This window comes from Mastigoproctus giganteus, chromosome 10 (assembly GCF_048544385.1).
Source record: "Mastigoproctus giganteus isolate SK-2022 chromosome 10, ASM4854438v1, whole genome shotgun sequence".
In the NCBI taxonomy this organism is placed as follows: Eukaryota; Metazoa; Arthropoda; class Arachnida; order Uropygi; family Thelyphonidae; genus Mastigoproctus; species Mastigoproctus giganteus.
This window is the reverse complement of record NC_143584.1, coordinates 107,944,951-107,964,829: the sequence shown is the minus strand read 5'-3', so window position 1 is coordinate 107,964,829 and position 19,879 is coordinate 107,944,951. Positions and strand designations below refer to the sequence as shown.

Below are 19,879 nucleotides of genomic sequence, written 5' to 3'. Positions count from 1 at the left end.
GGGGGGTTAATTGTGTAGTCAGATATGTTTTCTGAGAAGTGCAGACTGGCTGCCAGAGTAGGTCATGGGCTCTTGCCAATGATATACAGGAATTTTGCGAGCAGGGATAAGAAGGTGATTATCCCCTTGTATAAGGCAATGGTTAGGCTACACTTTGAGTACTGCGTAAAGGTCTAGAAGCCTCATTTTAGGAAGGATGTAGAGATGTTAGAATGAGTAGAGAAGGGCAACAAGACTGGTGAAGGGAACAAAGGGGTGCTGTTATGAAGAAAGGCTTAATTTCTGCAAATTGCAGCTTCCGGAGACTAGACACCTGTGTGGCTATCTGATTGAGGTGTATAAGGCGTTGAATGAATTGAGCAGCTCAATACTGATGGGGGTCTTCCTCTTGCTCAGGATTACAAACCTGAGGGGGCATAGATTCAAACTAAGGACAGTAGTTGATTGCTGGAACAAACTTCCATCTGTTGTGAAAGTTGATAACTTAAATAAATTCAAGGCAGAACTAGACAAACATTTGGAATGAATGGATTAGTGAAATGGGAAGGGTGGGGTTTTTTTTTTTTTTGGCTGATGCTGTATAAGCTTGCCCTCTTGCATCAGGTGTCTCTGCTAATGTTAATATTGAAATCATCAAAGTAGGTTTTGTTTTGGATCTACAAATATCTTCTTGAAAAGAGCCTCTTATTTTTTTCTTTATTTTTTCAAAGCAGTTTTTTATATCCAGCCATTTATTTTTCTAAAAATTAAATTTTTCTGGCATCGCAAAAAGATTCAAAAACAAATTATTTTTAAATGATTGATATTTTGGATGATCTTCCACTATTATCAAATACACTTCAAGTGAAACAGTTGAGTTCAACAACCGCAAATAAGCTAATCAAACAAATGGCTAATATTTTTATAAGTTAAAAGATTGTTTTAGTATACATGAAAATAAAATTAATAAAAAAATATAGATGATAATATTAAATAAAATAAAATTACAGGATATTTAACTAGCAGCTTGGTAATTGTTTAAAGCAATTGTTCATGGATTTCGTGGAAGAACGAAAGAAGATACAGGCAACCCCCATATAACACGGTATTTCTACAACACGGTTTTGCTCTAACACGATTGATAAATTGTGGCAATCCTCACACAACATGGTTTTGCTCTAACATGGTTTGAGAATTGTGGAAATCCTTGCACAATGCAATAGTTCTACAACAAGGTTTCACTCTAATGTGGTTTGAGAATTTCTGGAAACCTTGCATAACATGGTATTTTTGAGATTTTGTGCTGGGAAAACCCTGCTATTATATTAGATGTAATTTTCAGCATTTCCATTCCTTTTTGGAATCCCAGCTGTTGATTCGTTAGTTGTTATCGCCTTTGTGATATTTTTCTAAAGCAAATTTCTCGAGGTCACTACCATAAAACAAAAACAATTAGCAGTTTCTGGTTTATTGGTCTTTTCTGTTAGTGTAATCAATTAATTATAAACGGATAGTAAACTCAATCTTCTTGCATTTGCGATAGTACCCACAAAATTCTGATAGCTGGAATTCTGTGGGTTTTCACATTATTATGGTGGAATGTGTTTCCCCTTCCATGAAATATTCAATCATAGAAAAAACATAAATTTTCAGAAACTCCTTAATCCGTATCGTGTTTGTTGCAACTTGTGCATACCACGTTCTTTGTTATTAATTGCTTATCATTTTACTGTTTTAAATTTTACAAACAAAAAAAAAAGTCAGTGAACAGAAATATCAATTAGTATGTAGATATTACAGTATGTATTAATTAAGCTATGTGTGTAAGCAACAAAACAGCAGACAAAACAGTGCAGAAAAAGGAACTATAGGAAATTTTGGAATTGGTGAAAGAAATGAGAGGCGAAAAACTTGTGGAATTTGCAGAATCTCAAGGATTGTCAGTAATTAACACTTCTTTCAAGAAAAGGGTGAACAGAAAGTGTACATGGAAGAGTCCAAATGGATTAACAACTAATGAAATCGACTTCATCCTCACTAACAGAAGATATTACTGTCCTGAACAAGGTAAATATTGTAAGTGATCACAGAATGGTAAGATGTACACTTGATATAGATGTAGGAAAGGAAAGAAAAAAACTGACTCGAGTAAATAATACAAAGGTCTTTGAGATAACAGAAGAGGAGAAAAAGCAGTATGTACTGGAACTTAAGGACAAGTTTGAGCTTCTGCAGACTGCTCAGGACCAAGATATCGACGAGGAATATCACAACTTTCTGAAAGTGATAAAGCCCAAGAAACCTATAGGGAAAAAGAAATCCAAAGAAGAAAAAATTAGTCAAGAAACACTTATGATGAACCGAAGGTGAAAAATGAAAAGCAAGATAAACACTGACAAGGAAAAAAATGAGTATACTGAGTTATGCAAAGCCATTAGAAAGAGACTCAGAGAGGACATAAGAAGATTTAACAAAAGAAAAGTAGAACAAGCATTAAGGAAAAACAAAGGATTTAAATCAGCAGCCATGAGCAGTAATACAGAAAGACAAATGATACTGAAACTGAAGAATAGCGATGGTGTACTTATAAACAACAGAGAAGGCATAATTCAAATAGCAGAAGACTACTATAAAGAGTTATACAAGGAGCAAGGGAATGATGCCAGCAGTGGGGAAGATGGATTGCAAATTAGCAACACATATGACATACCTGATATTCTTCCTGATGAGGTAGAACATGCATTGAAGAAAATGAAGAATCAGAAAGCCCCGGGGGAAGGTGAAGTAACTGTAGCGTTGTTAAAATTGGGAGGAAGAGACATAACACAAAAACTGGCAAGGCTCTTCACCAAGTGCATTAGAAAAGGTGTGATGCCTAAGCAGTGGTATAATGCAATCATAGTATTGCTGCATAAGAAAGGAGATAAATCAGAAATTGGAAATTACAGACCAATTAGCTTGTTATCCCACATCTACAAGTTGTTCACAAGGGTCGTTACTAACAGATTAGAAAGAATACTTGATGAGAATCAACCGAAAGAGCAAGCTGGCTTTACGACAGGATTCTCAACTATGGATCACCTTCACATAATATCACAGCTAATGGAGAAAGCAAATGAATATAAAACACCATTATGCCTGGCATCTTCCTCAAACCCTTGAGGAAGCTTTCAGAAGATTAGACTGGTCGCAGAAAGGAGTCAATGTGAACGGAGAGTACCTAAACCATTTACGATTTGCAGATGACATTGTGGTCATAAGCCATGATCCCAAAGAATTAGAGGAAAATCTTAATCAGTTAGTAAAGATTTTGGACTAAAGATGAATATGGCTAAAACAAAAGTAATGATGAACAAGTATGCCACAGAAAGGGAAATAATGATTGAAGAAGCAGTAATTGAAAAGGTGGAGTCATATACTTAGCTGGGACAAGTTATTAGCTGTAATAATGATACATGGCTGGAAGTCAAGAGAAGAATAAATTTTGGATGGATAGCATTCAGGAAATATAGTCACATACTGAAGAGCAATATCCCAGTTTATCTGAAACGTAAAATAATGAACCAATGTATACTCTCCACCATGACTTATGGAAGTGAAACTTGGGCACTCACCAAAAGAATGGAAGAGAAGCTGAGAACTACACAGCAAAGAATGGAACGAATTATATTGGGAATCAGACTGTTAGATAAGAAGAGAAACACATGGATTAGGCAGCAAACTCAAGTAAAGGACATTCTTATCAAAACTAAATAATATTCTAAAATGGTCTTGTGCAGGAGACATAGCTCGAAGACATGATGACAGATGGACTAAGAAAATAACAGAATGGAATAAGAAAATAACAGAATGGTACCCAAGAGGAGCTAGAATAAAACCTGGAAGACAAAGGCGGAGATGGATAGATGAAATTCATGAGTTTGTGGGTAGTAAATGGATGGCCAGTGCTCAAAACTGAAGGAACTGGAAAGTTGCTGGAGAGGCCTTCATCCTGCAGTGGATTGAAAATGGCTGATGATAATGATGATGTATGTAAGCGTAAATTTATTTTTAATTTGCTAACTGGAAAATATTCTTCAGATTTTCACGTATCATTTAAAGCGGGGATCCACTGTATTTTGTTGTGGGATCCCCGGGTTATGTTCTGTGCTATTGAACTTGTGCTTGTTTGAGACCACAAAAAATAATGTTGACTTCGAAGAGTGCAGTTCGTGACTTTTAAAGAGAGCAGAAGGTATACGAAATCTAGATGCTGTAGAAGAGATTGTGCTTAGCGGCAATGAAGAGAAGAAAATTAAATGAACATACATTATATGACATAAGTATCGCAGTTTGTAAGGTAAGACTTTTTTTTCAGCTATTATTACTATAAAAATTAAGTTTCTGATAGTTATAAAAAAAATGGCATATTTTTATTAGCTTTTGAAACATAACCACTCTTTTTGTACTGGTTCTTAGTCCCATATAACACAGTTTCACATTACGCAAGATTTCATAGGAACCAAATTACCGTGTTATACAAGGTTTACCTGTAATTATAAATTTATGGTGTAAACTTTACTGCAATTTGGGCTCCCAAATGTCTGAAAATTAATTTTCCTCAGTACTATCTTAGTGTTGTCTCAAAATTTGGATGTAAGTGATGATCAGATGAGCAAAAGAAATGCCTTCATCAGGACATATCAATGATGAAAAAGTGGCAAACATTTCTAAGGAAATAGAATGTATGTAGTACACTACATATTTGATTAAAGTACCTGAAAATAAAATGAATAAACTCATTTTTAGGCACATTAGCATGTATGCATGAGTGTCAGTTGTCTTCACTATGTCCATCTGTCTGTCTGTCTGTCTGTCTGTCTGTCTGTATGTAACAACTTGACTCCCAGTGGATGGATTTTCATGAAATTTTATATTGTTTAAAAATATTTGTTAAGCATCCCATATTTCATTAAAGTTGAACAAATAGAAATCTGGTAATTATTTTTTTTCTTTTTTCCATACAATTTGTATGGAAGAAAGAAATTTAATCTATGAATGTAGTTTTAATGCAGCATTGTTAGCTTTAGAGGGTCCGTGCATGTTTTGCATATATTGTTATGAAAGACTCATGAACATGGTGTTTCTTGTGAAGAGACACATGGAAGAGAGAGAGAGAGAGAGAGAGAATTATACCTAAGGAGAGTTATAAATATTATACAATTCTAATTAAACTGAATGGCTAAATTTAAAGAATGCAAAACTAAGGAGTTTTATTAAGTTTTCTCTGAAGTTATAATCTTAGTAATTAATTGATAAAACAATTTATATTTACTATATTTACTTTTCACTTCAGTTAATCACAGAAAAAGGGGGAAAAAATTCAATTAATTTTAAGAAAAACATAGAATGTGGCTGATATGTAATGGACTGTATACATTACCAAAAAAGTTCAGTCTCGCACATTTTGAGCATCTATTTTGTTGGTGTCTAGAAAGCTTTTAAGATCAGTCATAGCTCCCATAGATTTCTGAAATCTATTCATATAAATGAAAGGATATTTAGTGCATTACTCTAGAAATGAAAAGTTTGGATCAAGGCTAAATTTTCAACCTGTTCTTCTGTTGGTCCTTAGAAAAATTTCAGGTCCAGTTATGATTTCACAGCCCTTGTTCCCTCCATCCCTTCAAAAATCTACATAAATAAAAGTATGTTTTTGCATTAAATGGTAAGAAAAAGGCAGATTGCTACCAAACTTTCAAGATATGTTCTGTTCTGTTCCCCCCCCCAGATGGTACTAAGTATAATTCTGATTTCATAGCATTCTGTCCCCAGTTTCCTCCTACAGAAATATTACTATAAATTTGGAATAGGAGCTCTAATCCATTTCAAAATTTCAATACTTAGAATATTTTAGGATATTTGAAACAAATTTTCATGTCTATAGGTTGACTTATTTTGTTATAAATCATGAATTATTACTATTTGCTAATGTTTCTAATGAAATTAAATGCACTACATACATTAACTAACTTGTTAAGATAGCATATATATTATTATATAATATTTGAAATTGGTAATTTATTAAGTTGCTAAAATATCAGTATGTCTTTCAATTAGATGTGATGGAGAAATAATTTTGGTGTTTTTAGTATCAGCAGATCAACTTCCTTTAGAATCTGCAAATTCTGCTCCAGAAGTATAAATTTTTTTTTTTTCCTGTTGTGGATTCTTTTTCTCAGCAATTGAAAAATTATTTGAACCATTAAAAAGATTAAATAAAAAATTAGGTTATAATTTTATTGTGTTATACACAGATGATTAAAATTACTAATTATATAAAATTAACTGTAAAGAAATCTTTTCTTTCACAAAGCAGACTATTCCTATAGGACCAGTTTTCTCTCTAAACACACTGTATGTTAATATATACAGTGTGTTTAGATATATACATGAGCTCAAGAAAATAAGTATATTTTACTGTTTGCATCTTCATTTTAGAGAGGCTGCAGAGCATTTTCTAACTGCTCTAAATCTCCAAAATGCTGGACGTGGACCTCAGGGATCTAGGGCAACCATGTCAGAAACAATTTGGTCTACACTGAGGATGGTAATGACTTTGATGAAGCGACCTAAATTATATGAAGCCATAGACAGAAGAGATCTCAATTGGTTAAATAATGAATTCAGTATGGATACAGACACTTGACTAAACCATTTATTAACTGAATCATATGTTAAAATTCTCAAATATACTGCGAATAAGATTTATAATTATAACATTATTATATATGTATAACATATTACAATTCAATTTGATGTTATCAACAGGTGATCTGTAATATCCATAGAAATATTTTACTGTATATAACATTTTGTTTTCCTAATTGTACTACTATAGAAGTAAAGCATCACTTGGTATATACTATAGATTCTCAATAACTCAGAGTTAAAAGAAAAACAGAATTTTTGAAAATTACTGCTTTTCTGTTAAAAATTAGTTGCAACTTAAAATACAGTAGCCCTTATTAATACATTGTCTTACCACTCAGAATTTTTAACTAAATTTTATATTAAAAAATTTTTTATAACTACAGAACTTTATAAATGTTCTATTAAAAATGTAAATATAAACTTAAACACTTATTTTATTTAAAATATACAGTAAGAAAATTTTTAACTAAAAGTTTAAAAAGTTTTTTTACTACAGAACTTTAACATTGTATTAAAAATATAAGCATAAACTTATCCACTCACTTTATTTAAAATATTGAGTATAAGAATTAATGTGTACATTTTCTTCATCGATTCACTGATCCACAGTGTCCTCAATATGATTTATTGAAAAGAAATTATTTTCTGTGGCATTTGGAAGACTCAATAAATCCATGTAGTACATCTATTGCTTTCAGCAAGTAGCCACATTAATGCCTTCTACATCATTACCTTCCATTTCATGCTTGTGTTTTACTTTCAATTTTATCTGGGAAGTGGTGGCATGGCTGCAGTATTGAAATCATTTCAGTATTGCAACCATTTACAAATTCATCAATGAAACTGCTTTGTGTTATGTCCAAAGCAGCAGAAATTAGATCATTTCAGATATTATGTGGAACAAAGGCACAGCTACCGAAGGCAGGCAAGGCAATTGCCTCCAGGCCTGGGCGCTTTAGGAGCCCAGCGTCTTTGGCTGTCACCTGTTTTTGCAATTTTCATTAATTAAGTAGGGGCCCGAACATGTTCTTTGCCTCCGGGCCCGAAAAAGGGTAGCTACGCTACTGGTATGGAACATTTATATCCTGACACCTACTACAATAGCATTAACAGAGGCATCATTGCAAGCTTAAACAGCATAAACCAAAAAAAAAAAAAAAAAACCCTTCCCTATTTCACCCATCCATTTGTTCCAAATGTTTGTCTAGTACTGCATTTATTTAAGCTATAAACTTCTACAACGACAGATGGAAGTTTGTTCCAGCAATAAACCACCCACTGGCTAAAGGCAAAATTCTGCACATCTATTTCTACAACTTTCTTTCCTCAATTTGAATTTATGTCCCCTCAAGCGATTAATCTGGGCAAGAGGAAGAATCCCATCAGCATTGAGCATAGAACCTGTTGTTAAAAATTCAGCTAACCTTATATAATTTATTATGTTTTAATAACAACATTCTATGCTTCTTGTTTTTCTCATAGTCTATAGTAGTAGAGATTGATTCCAACAGCATTCCCATTTTTTGTTCTGGATTCACTTCTGTTTGACTTTCAGATCATTTTCTAAAATTCGGAATAATTCCTTGGATCCGGTTCAAGTTCTGTCATGGTGTTTGATGACAAGATTTTATCAATTTGCAGTTATCAATAAATCACATGATTTAAAAAAAAAAAAAAAATGATCTAACTTCAGTAGCCATTTAGAAAAATTTCAAATTCATAAATACTTCTTACATAAACACCAAAAAGGAGAGTTAAATGTTCTCTCCTGTGTTTACCATTATGATTCCCATTGATGATCACTAAAGAATTTCTAGTCCTCTCTTTGAGGTTGTAATTAGATAATTTTGGGTGAAGGGCGTAGAGTTTCCTATGAGCTTTTTCAGGTTTTTCATCCCACACAACATGCAAATCAGCCTGCAAATGCACATTACCCACAACCATAAGTCTATTATGACATAAAAAATAAATGTGACATTAATTAAAAATTGTCGGATTTATTTTTTATGCTTACTGCTATGATAAGAATTGCCTTTAAAAGTCATTTTTTTGGCAGGCAAACACTTATCACACAAGCCATTCATCTGAGTTAAATATGTTGTTAGGACTGTAATCTTATAAAATTTAAGATAACTTTTTGCATTCATTACAAACTTTCATCACTTAATATTAGAACTCTCTTTGCAAATGTTTCGGAATAATATCGTGTCTCTTATGGAAATTTTACGAAATAGCATGCAGTATGATTGTTCATGAAAAATTATGATCATTCTTTATTGAAGAACTCTGGTACATATATCAGTGTGCCCAGAGACGTAATGCGGGTGGCTTGGCTTTACTGAAGTGGAAATCAGCCACTGTTGCTTAAACTGTGGGGATGTGTGTGTGCATGTGACAAAGCAAATATCATTTCAATAACCCTTATCACTCATTTTTTTAACTAATAATGGACTGTGTATTCCTTTTTAATTGATATTCTTCTCCAACACCTCGCTTTTCAAGCTGTTACAGGTTGGACTCATGGGAGGTCCCCCATGGACTGGAGTTGTGCAAATGCATCATCAATTCACAAAGGGGGTTCAAAAGGTGACACAAGTAGCTATAGACCTGTTAGTTTAACTTGTGTTCTGGGGAAAATAATAATGGAGTCACTGGTTAAAGAAGCATTACAGGATCATCTAGACAATACTGCAGTAATAGTTGAGACACAGCATGAGTTTGTTAAATGGAGGTCTTGTCTGACCAATTTGATTGGATACTATGATGTAGTCACAAAGAAACTGAATGTAAAAAATAATTTTTATATCATATACTTGAATTTTAAGAAAGCTTTTGATACTGTTGCACATGGAAGACTGCTGTATAAATATGGCATTAAGGGTAAGTTGCTACAATGGATAAAGGGATGGTTGAGTGGGAAATGACAGAGTGGTAATCAATGGACACTGCTCTTTGTGGACTAATGTTATTAGTGGAGTTCCCCAGGGTTTGGTGCTGGACTCATTATTGTTTTGTATATTCATCAATGATATTGATGAAGGTATATTAGGATTAATGTCCAAGTTTGCAGATGATACAAAGGTTGGCAGGGTTTTTAATGACTAATGGCAGTGTGCTACTGCAACAGGATCTAGAAAAGTTAGGTAGGTGGACTGAGAAGTGGAAATTGAAGTTTAACATTGACAAATCCAAAGTACTGCATATGGGTAGCAATAACCCAAGAGAAACGCACCAACTGTGTGGCTACACTCAAGGAAGTGGAAAGACCCGGGGGTAATTGTGCAGTCAAATATGAAGTTTGCTGAGCAGTGCAGATGGGCTGCCTGGGCAGGTCATGGAATCTTGTCAATAATATATAGGAATTTTGCTAGCAGGGATAGGGAGGTAATTATCTTGTTGTACAAGGCAATGGTTAGGCCACACCTAGAGTACTGTGTACAGGTCTGTAGGTCTCATTTCAGGAAGGATGTAGAGTTGCTAGAACGAGTATAAAGAACGATAACAAGATTGGTGAGTGGAACAAAGGGGTGCTCTTACCAAGAAAGGCTTAAGTTCTGCAAATTGCAGTGCCTGGAAAGTAGGCACCTGCGAGGTGATCTGATTGAGATGTATAAGGACTTGAATGGTTTAAGCAAACTAAATACTGATGGGATTCTTCCTCTTGCTCAGAATAATCACCTGAGCAGGCATAGATTCAAATTGAGGAAAGACAGTTGTAGAATAGATGTGTGGAAATTTGCCTTTAGCCAGTGGGTGGTTGATTGGTGGAACAGACTTCCATCTTTTGTTGTGGAAGTTGATAGCCTAAATAAATTTAAGGCTCAGTTGGACAGGCATTTGGAACAAATGGAGGGGTGAAATGGGAGGGGTTGTGTTTTTTTTTTTTTTTTTGCTGATGCCATAAGCTTGCTTTCTTGCATCATATGCCTCTGCTAATGCTAATTTTGAACCTCTATAATTCCGAGTTTACAAAAAGCATTATTTATCAAATTTAAAAAAATGAAAATAGAAATTATATAAAAACAAAAAAAATGACAACTTATTAAAATACAAAAAATGACAGGATGTAATACACATACATACCTCAAAATATGTTGATGAATAAAATTCAAAGATTAATTAGATAAGATTATTCATTTAAACATTAAAAAAACATACATGAACATAAAGCACTGAAATTTTAATAATTTATCTTTCACTTATTTCAACTTAAAAATAAATAAAAGTTTGTTTAAAATATTAATTTAAATTTTCTCCTGTTTCCATTTCTGGGCATTCCCTGGCTCAATGTGTTGCATAATGGCTTCAACTTATTCAGAGATATCAATCAGCATGTTCGGCATCCCAGATACATACCTTTGAAGGGTAACTAAGCCTTAAAAGCATCTTCCTTAGATGGGAAAGGCACATCCAAACTAGCATCAATGTTATTTTCATAGTCTTCATCGCTATCACTCACAGTGGTTTTCGATTTGTTAATCATGGGATCATACACAACCGATAGCCAAGTCATTATCGAAGGAAAATAGTCTCCAAAACTGACAGCCCCAATATATTTCTGTCGATTACTTCCTTCATTTCTGTACTTTTGAACAATTCTGCAGGCTGCAAAGATAGTCTATTTCTCTTAAAAGACGTTTTCTATGATTTATTTTTTTTTTTCAACAGTGACCTGTACTTGTTAAGTAATTCTGCCGGTCTCCTACTCTTGATATCATTAGTGCCAACATGTACAACTATATCACCTTTTGTGCCCTTAAAAGATGATATCTGCTCTACAACGTCATCAACCTTGCCCCTTGCAGACATTATGCTTGATTTCTGGTAAAATTTCACATTAACTTTCTAATCAAATACTGACATTTAACTGAAACACTCCACTAAAATTTTTGCCAACAGTTCTTTGAGGTTTTTGTGAAAACCTTCTGGAAAAAGAGTAATTACCAGTTCACGAGTAGAGCAACCATGGAGTAGCACTGATTTAATAAGAGAGCTTAATGCAGTGGCCAGCCTAACTGCATCCTGTTGCATGATTTAGTACCCTTGAAACAGCATGGCTCAGCATATTTTCTTTTAATTAAGTTTTTCTTTATCCAACCCATCCGTATTTGTACAGAGCACGGCGGTAAGATGCTCCTTACTATGTTTGCTGCTGTGACATTTTTCTTCTCAAAGAGACAAAGTACAATCGGGCAATATGTTGAAAATCTTCTTTGTTAATTTTTTGGCCATCACCACATACTGCAAGACAAACAATATTGTCGCATCTTTTAAAACCATCGAATCACCCATTGGACCCTTTAAAATCTTCTATGTTTAAATCATCTGCACAAAATTTTTTGCTTTTTCAACAGGCATCAGGCTTGTCAGAGGTAAATTCGCAGCTTCTATTTGTGGGGGGAAAAAAATGAATAGTTTTTCTTCGAGGTCTTCCTTTTTCATATAACATAAATGCTGACATGCAGTGTTCCCTTTAAGCTTATAAAAACTTTCTTAAATCTTCACCTGATTCTTTAAAATTGTTGATAAAGATGAGTTTGGAATTCCATACTTTGAGGCTAGTTTCCCTTTTGATTCTAACCTCCTTTCAATGTCTTGCAGCAAAGACATGTTTTTCAGGGCAAGTGTATGAGTCTTATATGCACTGCGAACTGAAGCCATTAGGGGATAACCTAAAAAATATTTTATAGCAATAAATTTAAATTAGTCTCTAGTGCAGTTATTAAAATAACAATGTTATTTAAACTAGCAACTAAGATTTATGAAAATTACAATCTAATAAAAACAAGAAAGAAACCTAAGGAATATTGGAATGTATTTTCTGCACAAAACTCACAAAAACAGTAAATAACTGAGACAACTACACAAGGCCAAAGTAAAGTGAGAAACACCATAATCAGAATGCAAAGAAAGAATCAAGCAGAGTGAAATTTCTTTGTTCTTTTATAGCATTGACACAAGTTAGTGTGTAGATTGACTTACCATAGTGGGGTGGAGATTGATTTACCTTTAGTTGGCTCCCCAGTATGTAAACACACCAATTTGTTTATGCATATTTCTTTTTGCCATTTTGGTATGTTTTCAGCTTGACGTGAGTGAGCAGGAGTGGACAGAAACATACATATGTGGGGATGAACCGAGACGGGGGGAAACACCTATGAGAGGATGTGCCGAATCTGATGGCAATATCCAATGCAAGTGATGTAGTCAACATATGACCAAGAATGGGTTTCAAGTCTATAGCACTGTACGCAAATGGGGGTTAGCCTGTCATATGCCAGAACCTATTTACTTATTTAATGATACACATTGTATAATGAACTGGATGCCATAATTATAATAAAGAGAAGCAAAAACAATACAGTAATAACAAATAAATTTTAAAATTTTCTCATGGGGGTTGAACCACATCCCCCCCCGTGCACACACACACACACACACACGGCTATGCTTCTGCCCAGTGTCCAGTCGATAAGAAGATAACACAATGTTGGAAAACAAGCCAGCATAGTGTGAGGGATATTTCATTAAATTTGATTTAGTTTCTGTTTGGTAAATTTTATTTTAAATTGTGTTGACAGTAGTGCATTGATATTCCTAGAATCAGGCTAGAAATTATTTCAAATATGAATTATAAAGATTTTGAATTATTGAAACACATTTATATGAAATTGACTTCTTATACCTTTCAGGTGTTAAAAAATTTCAAAATATAGAGGATTGAATTAACCAGGTTTTACTGTAATGTCATTGTTGCCATCAACCATTGCCACATCTTTTATGATAACTATTGCATTTGTGTTCTGATATTTGGTCATAAATTCTTTGGATTAAATGATGTATAACCAGGTTTGTTTGAAAACATTTTTTTTTTTTTTTTCATTCCCATTTGTGTCCTGTTGAAAATATTCTGCCATTTCAGTTTCCTGCATTGTTATTTTTTCTGTAGTTTCTACACCTTGCATTGGGTTCTCCTCTTCTTGTAGTATCTGGTGCTGTAATTTCTCCTGTGACATTTCTAGTTTGTTCACTTCAGTCTCTTTTATTTTCTTGTTTTATTTTCAGTTGTTAATGTCTATCATAGAAGTCACCTCCTACTGTCAATGTTGAAACGTCTCAAAAATATTCTGGTATTTTTTGATGGCATCTGTCAATAGTTTATTTCCTTCTTATCTCAAAATTTCTCTACTTGCCCCTTTCGTTTGTTAATTTTTTATCTTCAAGAATTGATGGGTTAAAACATATTAGTTATTTTTAATTATATAATACTTAGAAATGAGTAAATGTGTGACATAAAAGTTATGCATCTGCAGTTAGCTTGGTGTACTGATTATATAAGCCAGTTACTAAAACTAGTAACAGTAGCATTAAAATAAGGCTGGATGACAATGTACATGTGTATCACAGCTACATAGATAACAATAATGAGCATTTTTTAAAGTGATACACATGTGGTGCCTAAGACTCCAGGGCCAGGATTGAACAGTTGATGTATAATTTTTCTTATCCCAAGATGTGTGACCAGGACTGAGGTTGAGCAGTTGATGTATAATTTTTCTTTTGTTCCAGTAATAAATAAAATATATTTTTATAATAAATCATGGAAGTTATTTTATGTTTTTTACTGCTGAGCTGGTTTGTGAGTTTTATTTTGTTACACTCAGATTTTTTTATTTGTATGTAAAATTTTATTTTACATAGGTAAGGACCACTGGGCCTTACCCAAATAGTTGATTTGCCCCTGGATTCCTTTTATGTCAGCAAACCAAATTAAAACTGATTTGCCTCACTCAGACTAATGGAGTTGTCTCATGCCTGGAATATCAAGCTGTATGACATATTTCACCTTGTCGCGGTGGGGGGGGGGGCCTTGTGTGTCCTGATGACCTGGAGAGCTAAGTTGGCGGTAGCTTAGCTACTGGTAGGGCCTCCCAAGCCGTACAGGTCAAGGGGTAGGGGCCAGACTAAGAGAGATACCCCAGCCCTCCAGGTTGGGGGTTGCTGCAACGGGCTAGCTCCTCGTTCAGTGTAAAAAATACACAAATGCTAAACGACCTACAAGTGAAAATGAAAATGGACTGCACTTTCGGAAATGACTCAGCAAACAGAAAAGGACTATGATTTGGGGATGCTGGAATATTCAAGGCCTTTCAACTAAAAGAAACTTTCTTTCGGATGAACTGCAAAAATTCAAGTTAGACATCGCTGTGTTATCAGAGACAAAGAAAAAGGGATATGGAGAGGAAATAATGGGAGAATACTACCATTTTTGGAGTAGAGTTGATAAGAGTGAAAGAACAAGACCAGGAGTTTCTATTGCTGTTAAAAAGAAATTGAGACACAACATCAAAAACTGGCAATTTATTAATGAAAGAATGATCTCATTGGAACTGAAAATATACGGGAGAGAAATATGTATTTTGAGAATATATGCCCCGACTAATGACACCGCCGATACCTTGAAGGGTGAATTTTGGGAGGATCTGAGAGAACTAATAGAAAAAATTCCTAAGAACAGAGATATTTCTAATGGGAGATTTCAATGCAAGAGTAGGAACTGAACAATTTATATCTGCATTCTTCAATACATTTTAGGTTACATTTTAATTCAATGATTTCTTGAATTTCTTCACTAGCAGACCCAAAATCACATCCAATTGTATCTAACATCCATGGCTTCACTTCAAAAGAAAATAAAGTATGAAAATCTATTTTTCATTTCACATTTTAAAGAACAAATGATCTGAATAATTCTTAAGATCATTCTCGATGAGAGATTCATTGATTTCAGTTAGCTCTTGCATACCCTGAAATTGTTTTCGATTTAATTGCTTTAGAATATTTCCAGTTTTTCAGTGGTTTTTAATATTAAAATGGTTGAAAGTGGTTTTAGTTCAGTAAATAAAGTATTAACCAAGGAAAGAAACAGAATTGACAAGAGGAGACATTAGAATTAAACTTACTGGGGCAATAATTAATTAATTTCCGTTGAAGTTGAAGTGATACTTCATTAAGTTTTTGAAAAATCCAAGCCATATGGTATAAGTTGTTTTTGTGTTTGGTGTTCTCCTTTGCTAAATATGTCTCTCCTTCACTTTCGAAAAAACTAAATCTTGTTTGACAGTTTCTTTAGAAAACATCTGACTTCTATATGCAAAAGAAGCCTCACATACTGTTCTTCTTTATCAACACAAAATTTTCTGAAAAGGCGATCATATTTGTTATGTTACTTCATTTTATTGATGGTTTTACTAAATATACTGAGAGATTGATAAAGAACTGGACTAATATTTTTTTGCAATCAGATAATGTCAGTGCCCAATGCAATGTATTGCTAGAACTTCACTTTGGGACATACTTCCTTTAAGTGGGCTATAAAACCTTTGTCTTCCAACCATGGAGGTAGCACCATCAGTGGAACAAGATACCAAATTTTCCAATGATATTTGTTTTTCATCAGATTGTTTTTACAGCAGCAAAAATTAATGCTCCAGTACGGTCAGTTTCTCTAGATTTTAAAAACAAATCTCTTCTTGCAATTTACAATCATCAACGAAATAACAAACATATGCTATTAGAAGGGCCCCATTGTCAGTAACTGTTGATTTATCAATCTGAATAGAAAATTTTCTCGTTTTTAGTTTGCCAATTAGCTGATCTTCAATGTTAACTGACATCTCATTGATTCGTTTCAAATTGAATCGTTGCTCAATGGCAATGTTTTTATAATACTGGAAGGATTTTGATGCATCACTGTTGAAATTACAGTCTAATGCAGATCGTAAACAGTCTCAGCAACTGTATGAGTATTACCAGTTTTTCCAATGATTTCTGAAATTTTATAAGCTGCAATCATTCAGTGATTTCTGCAATTTTATAAGATTCAATCATTCAGTCATACATAGGTTGTTCAAACAGCTCAATTCTATTTAAAATTTTTAAAATATTTGACATGTTTAACAATTTTGTCAGCATGATTCCTTTTTAAGTGATCTAAAAGAGTCTTGATCATTTCATAGCCTCATTTGAAAAAGAATTTTACACATAACACATAGGCTGTCTTGAGTTGAATGGACTTTCAGTAAAACCATAAGCTAGATATTCACCAAGATACTGTTGACACTTTTTCTTTCCAGCACTTGACATGATTGATGATGGGTTGAATAACTACTAAGAATTAAATAATAAAATATAAACTGTTTTTATTTAACTCTCATAGCCCATGTCACTCGAAAGCATTGTGGATCAAAATTAAACAACTTCCACAAGGAAACAATAAATCAATACTAATTGTCACTTAGAAAGTAGGAACAGTAGACTGAAACATTTCCTCATCCCATCCATGCCTCATATATTGACCAATGAAACAAAAGAATAAATAAATAAACCACACCCACCATGCCACCTTCAAGGTCGCAGCTGTCGGAAAGGTGCAAATGGCAAGAATTTCGGCGACATTACCTCTGAAAACACTTAGGCATTTAATGCCATGAAAAGCAAAGAGCAAAGGTGGTTGAATTAAATTATGCTCACTATCTTCTTTTTATCAAAATTACACACTCACTCCTAATATAATGTACTTACATGTTAAAATCAGTTGTCTCAGGGGGAAAAGAAAACCCAATGAGAGATATTAAATATTAAGGAATAAGATGTCGTTAGGTAGGATTGAACTTGAGAATCCCTGTTCTGGATTCTCAATCCAGAACAGGGATTCTCAATGTAATACCCATAATTTTTTTGTGTTATGTGTAAACTCCAGTTTACACATAACACAAAATGTTATGTGTAAACTATGTGTTATGTGTAAACTCCAGTTTACACATAACACATAGAATCCTCCATTGAGAATCCCTGTTCTGGAGTTTACATAAGTAAAGAAGTCTTTGTTGTTTTTCTCTGCATCCTTTGCCAAGTATTTCTCATAATCAGCCTTTGCTTGCCTAACCTCTTTTGTGACTTGATCACGGACTAGCCTATATCTGCCATTGGCATCTGTGTCACCTGATAATTTGTGCATCCCATGCATTTTTCTTTTCTGCCATGAGCCTCGGTTGCCTCCGTAGCCAGGTGGGCAGAATGCGTAGCACACGCTTCTTGATTAGACCGGGGTTCGAGCCCGTGACCACCAAATGTGGAGGATGCGGAAAGGTCAGGGAATGACCACCGCATATCCCCAGAGCAATATGGCCTTAGTTGCTAATGCTCCTAAAAAAAAAAAAAACCAAATATCATTGACAAAACCCCATGAGCTGTTCTGGCAGCCTGTCTGCACTGCTCAGTGAACTTCATATCAGACTGCACAATTATCCTAGGGTGTGGTACCAAAGTAAAATGAAATGAATAGGCGTCAAATTTTCACTGTTATAAATTATTCCATTGAACTAGGGGCTCATAACTACAAATTACAGGAAAAGAGGTGTAGACTCTTGCAGCAAGTTTTCTTTCAGCCAGCAAATTGTTAATTGTTGGAATAAGTTGCATCCACAGGTGGTTGAGCCTGAGAGCTCGGGGAATTAACACTCAGCCAGACAGATACCTATGTGAGGAAGGTGCCAAATAGGTGGTGGAAGTTTTTTGAGTGGGAGAGAGAGCAGCAAAAGCCCAGGCTTATTTGTGCCATATGGCTAATACTAAACAAATTCAGTTCTCTATCTAAATTGTAGGAACTGTTAAATCTCTCACATATTGGAAATCATGCTAATCTTGATTTCAATACTTGAAATATACCCGTTTATATGACCATCCATCTTTGGTATTAAAAGCCTTAAATAAATCATGAACAGGTCACTAAACCTCAAACAACCATGTTCCAGCTATAGTAACTTCATACAGGTCTAGTCACATTCTTTGTTAAAATCCAAATATGACAAAATTATTTCTTACGTGTAGTTCATGGGTGACTGTAAAAATAACTAACAATCTTTCCTTTGAAATCTGCTGTTTTCTTCAGAATACTGTTTTTATCTATAAACCTCTGTATTGCATTCTTAACCCTTCCATGATTTTCCCTACCACTGTAATTCAGGCTGTAATTACCCACCCCTCCACTAGATCCATATTTATGTATTGTCAACACATTGGCCCATCCATTTGAATTTCCCAAATGCAGCAATGTCCTTGTAATTAATTTTTGTTGGACTCTCTCTCTCACTACCTACTTCTAAATTACAAATTACTGGGTTTATCATAAATGATGGTCTTGGCACATTATAGCCTTAGTTGCTAATGTGCCAATAAAATCCAAACCAATCCAATACATAAATGGCCCCTTACTTGTCTTTAGGCTAAAGTTTTTCTAGTAAATAGTCTTTGCAAATTGGAGTAACACAGATTTCAACTGTAAAGATCGATATGAATGCCTTTCAGTTCTTCTGCTAAGTTATCTGATACTTCCCTCCATCCTTTTGAATTTACAACTCTGCAACCTCTGTACTCAACATCCAACTTAGGAATCGGTGATCTCTAAGTTAGGGTTCCTCACTCGGTCTTTTGGTACTATCTGGTTCTTGGGCGAAGATCAGGTCTAGAACATTTCTGCCACTAGAACTTTTCCCAACGTGCTGATATAAATAGCAGTCATTTAGTTGATTTTACTTTGTTCTCCATAGGAAATTTCCCTTCCATTTCCTCTAGTCGATATGGCAGATTAAAATAATATTTTATTAGGTGCAAACATTTTTCTTAACTCGGGGACGGTGTATGCGAAACACTGAAAAAAGAAAAATTTCAACCTTTACATTCCCATCAAAGTGAAGGTGTAAGTATAAATTTTAAGATTCGTTTAGTATAATTTTGACTTTCGATTGGCATCCCTGGTTTTGTTGGAATTTGAGAAATATGTCAAAAAAAAAAAAAAGGGAAAAAGGCTGAATATTAGGTCATCCTGCATACGCCTAAGTGCCAATAATAGGAGGCTTACGTTGAGAATGCCATGTTTATTACAATATTACAAATATGTAATAAAAATGAACATCACAGGTTGGAAAAATTAATTGCAGACAGACATGGTTATCTAATATTAATTTATTTTTTATTTTGATTTCCTATCTTATATGTCACTGTTTTAGTTTAAAATTTGGGTAGTTGGATTATAATTTTCCAGTGAATAATGTAATTCAGATTACAAGTTTTTGGGGGATGTTTTGTCGACTGTTATTAGTGGACTTCACATCTTCTCAGATGATTGTGTTGTAAGTGAAATTTT

General features: G+C 34.2%; 1 protein-coding gene across 3 annotated transcripts in view; it reads left to right on the top strand.

The window, feature by feature from the left end:
• Pex5 (peroxisomal biogenesis factor 5) overlaps window positions 1–6,667 on the top strand; it is a 321,598-nt gene extending 314,931 nt beyond the window's left edge. For 2 of the 3 annotated variants that reach the window (XM_090383596.1, XM_090383595.1), the window contains exon 16: window positions 6,460–6,667. In XM_090383596.1, coding sequence (XP_090239722.1) covers window positions 6,460–6,667 — 208 coding nt within the window. The remainder of the gene's footprint in view (window positions 1–6,459) is intronic. The other variant, XM_090383597.1, reaches the window with a different exon arrangement.
• Window positions 6,668–19,879: the final 13,212 nt, after the last annotated feature.